This window comes from Limulus polyphemus, unplaced genomic scaffold, assembly GCF_000517525.1.
Source record: "Limulus polyphemus unplaced genomic scaffold, Limulus_polyphemus-2.1.2 Scaffold12602, whole genome shotgun sequence".
NCBI lineage: Eukaryota > Metazoa > Arthropoda > Merostomata > Xiphosura > Limulidae > Limulus > Limulus polyphemus.
Window position 1 is genome coordinate 8,879 of NW_013678212.1, and position 2,884 is coordinate 11,762.

The window sequence follows — 2,884 nt, forward strand, 5'->3', positions numbered from 1 at the left end:
TAGACCTATTAATATCATATTCAACTATTAACAGATATCTTAACTAGACCTATTAATATTATACTCACTTATTAACAGCTATTTTCCGTAGACTATCTGGACATCTACTTAACTTATCCAGTGTTTTAACTATGCTGGCAAAGCTGGGTCTGTAGGAACGTTCTTTCTGCCAACAGTCCAACATTAGCTGGTGAAGAGCTTCTGGACAGTCCTGAAGAATTAAACACTAGTGTTTACATGATTTCAATTAACATACTGAAGAGTTAAACAGTAGCGTTTACCTGATTTCATTTGACATACTGAAGAGTTAATCGCAGTGATCACCTTTTCTAACTTAACATACCAAAAAATCAAATAGTAGCATTTAGCTAAAAAGTTAAATTACTTAACATGACTTAACATAACGTAATTTATAAGTTTTGATGTATAAGTTATGTACTTAATTTACAAATGGATTATAATAACTTAGAAGTGAAAGCAAAGAACAATGTGTACGGTGTACACATTGAATAACAATGTATATTTGCCGTATCCAGTGCCTAGGAAGCTTTTATTTTCATCGAATACAAGAGCTCATCAGGGCCACTTGGATACAACAGACACTGTAGTGGTATGGCTATTTACACCATCAATTGTATGTCATCTGGCTAGATGAAATATTACTTGTTGTGAAATAAGAAGATGCTTAACAAGAAATTACCATTGGTGCTGAGAGCCTATAACCTTTCTCAATATTCTTGATAACATCCTGATTGGACCAGTTCCAGTATGGACGTTCTCCGTAAGACATCACCTCCCAGCACACTATGCCAAAACTCCACACATCACTGGCGGACGTAAACTTTCTAAATGCGATTGCTTCCGGAGCAGTCCATCGCACAGGAATCTTTCCACCCTTGAGTTGGTTGAAGAACGAAATTATCAGTGCACTAAAAACTAAAATAATAGCACAATCCAAAAAATGGGTCTCACTTTAACATATACTATGTTGGCCACGTCATTGAATACACATACACTTTTAATGGTGAGGAACAAACATGGACGCAAGCTGTATTTGACTAGTCAAACCAACTTGACTTCAAAAGCTTCTGCAAAAAGTTTAAGAAGGTTTCACAAGACATTCCAGTATTATAAAATTATGGTTGTGTATGCTCTTTCTCAACCAGCAGTCTGACCAATGTATTGTTGTTGTAGTACTTACCCTGGTTGTATAGTCCCCTTTTGTGACTCTCTATCTCTCTAGACAATCCAAAGTCGGCAATCTTACAGACTCTATGGCCTATACAACCAGGGTAAGTACTACAACAACCCCCTTCTGTGGCACATTCTATCTCTCTAGACAGTCCAAAATCAGCAATCTTACAGACTAAATTGTTGTTGACCAACACATTTCTTGCTGCTAGGTCCTACAAAATTAATGAAACGTTATTCCAACTATATATATTTTTTTTTCTTCTATATTCACATCCCTTATGATTACTACCAGCTGGGTTATGATTTGATTATAAACCATATAATACATAAATGTGTCAGCATCAGCTTAATGGCAGATCTGTTTTCTATATTTTATATTTAGTTTATGTCAATCTTGGACAATTAAATGGAAGTACCAATAAACAGTCTGTAAACAGTTTATTGAGCAGATTTTTTAGTTAACATAAATCCTAAACAATTAATTGTAAGCAACAATATCGAATCAGTAAAACTTTTATTGTGCAATTCTTTATTTGATCGAGATTCTGAACTATTAGACATAAGTAACAATATCCAATCTGTAAACAGTGACATATAAACATTGCTTGCATTATTGTCTCTCAATATAAACAATATTGTTAAACAATGTGTAATGATTGTCCTGTAAGGAAGAAATCTCTGGATATGTTCAGAGTTACAACAATCACACAAAAGAAGATTTTATATAAAGCCACACTTTTTATAATTATTTAGAAGATTAATAACTCATACCCTGTGGATGTAATTAATATCTGACAAGTACTGCATTCCTGATGCAATTCCTCTGAGCATTCCAACCAACTGGACAGCTTGGAACTTTCCATCATTAGCCTGAAAGTATCGAAATTCTCTTTAATTATAAATGTAATCAACAAAATATGAAAACACTCTTAAATCTTGGATGTTTTTCATGATTTATATGAACAAAAAAAGGGTGGTAATTAGGCTAAGCATTTGTTGCCATATTTCTCAGGTTAGTTTGTTGTGTCGGTGGTAATTAGGCTATACATCTGTGGACATATTTCTCAGGTTAGTATTTTTTTGTGGGTGGTAATCAGGCTATACATCTGTGGACATATTTCTCAAGTTAGTTTGTTGTGTCGGTGGTAATTAGGCTACACATTTCTGGTCAGTATTAGCCATATTTCTCAGGTTAGTTTGTTGTGTGTGGACATATTTCTCAGGTTAGTTTGTTGTGTGGGTGGTAATTAGGCTAAGCATTTGTTGAAGATGTATAGCCTAATTACCACCGACACAACAAACTAACCTGAGAAATATGTCCACAGATGTATAGCCTAATTACCACCCACACAACAAACTAACCTGAGAAATATGTCCAAAGATGTATAGCCTGATTACCACTGACACAACAATGTAACATGAGGAATTTATCCACAGCTGTATAGCCTGATTACCACTGACACAACAGTGTAACATGAGGAATTTATCCACAGCTGTATAGCCTGATTACCACTGACACAACAATGTAACATGAGGAATTTATCCACAGCTGTATAGCCTGATTACCACTGACACAACAATGTAACATGAGGAATTTATCCACAGCTGTATAGCCTGATTACGACTGACACAACAATGTAACATGAGGAATTTATCCAAAGATGTATAGCCTGATTACCACTGACACAAT

At 34.9% G+C, this 2,884-nt stretch overlaps 1 protein-coding gene across 1 annotated transcript in view; it reads right to left on the bottom strand.

Moving 5' to 3' along the window:
* Positions 1-2,064, bottom strand: part of LOC106477039 (ephrin type-A receptor 4-like) — a gene marked incomplete at its 5' end in the record, with an annotated part of 4,400 nt that extends 2,336 nt beyond the window's left edge. Inside the window, 5 exons of the mRNA XM_022380751.1 lie at positions 69-211; positions 701-895; positions 1,202-1,215; positions 1,310-1,406; positions 1,966-2,064. Coding sequence (XP_022236459.1) covers positions 69-211; positions 701-895; positions 1,202-1,215; positions 1,310-1,406; positions 1,966-2,064 — 548 coding nt within the window. The remainder of the gene's footprint in view (positions 1-68; positions 212-700; positions 896-1,201; positions 1,216-1,309; positions 1,407-1,965) is intronic.
* Positions 2,065-2,884: the final 820 nt, after the last annotated feature.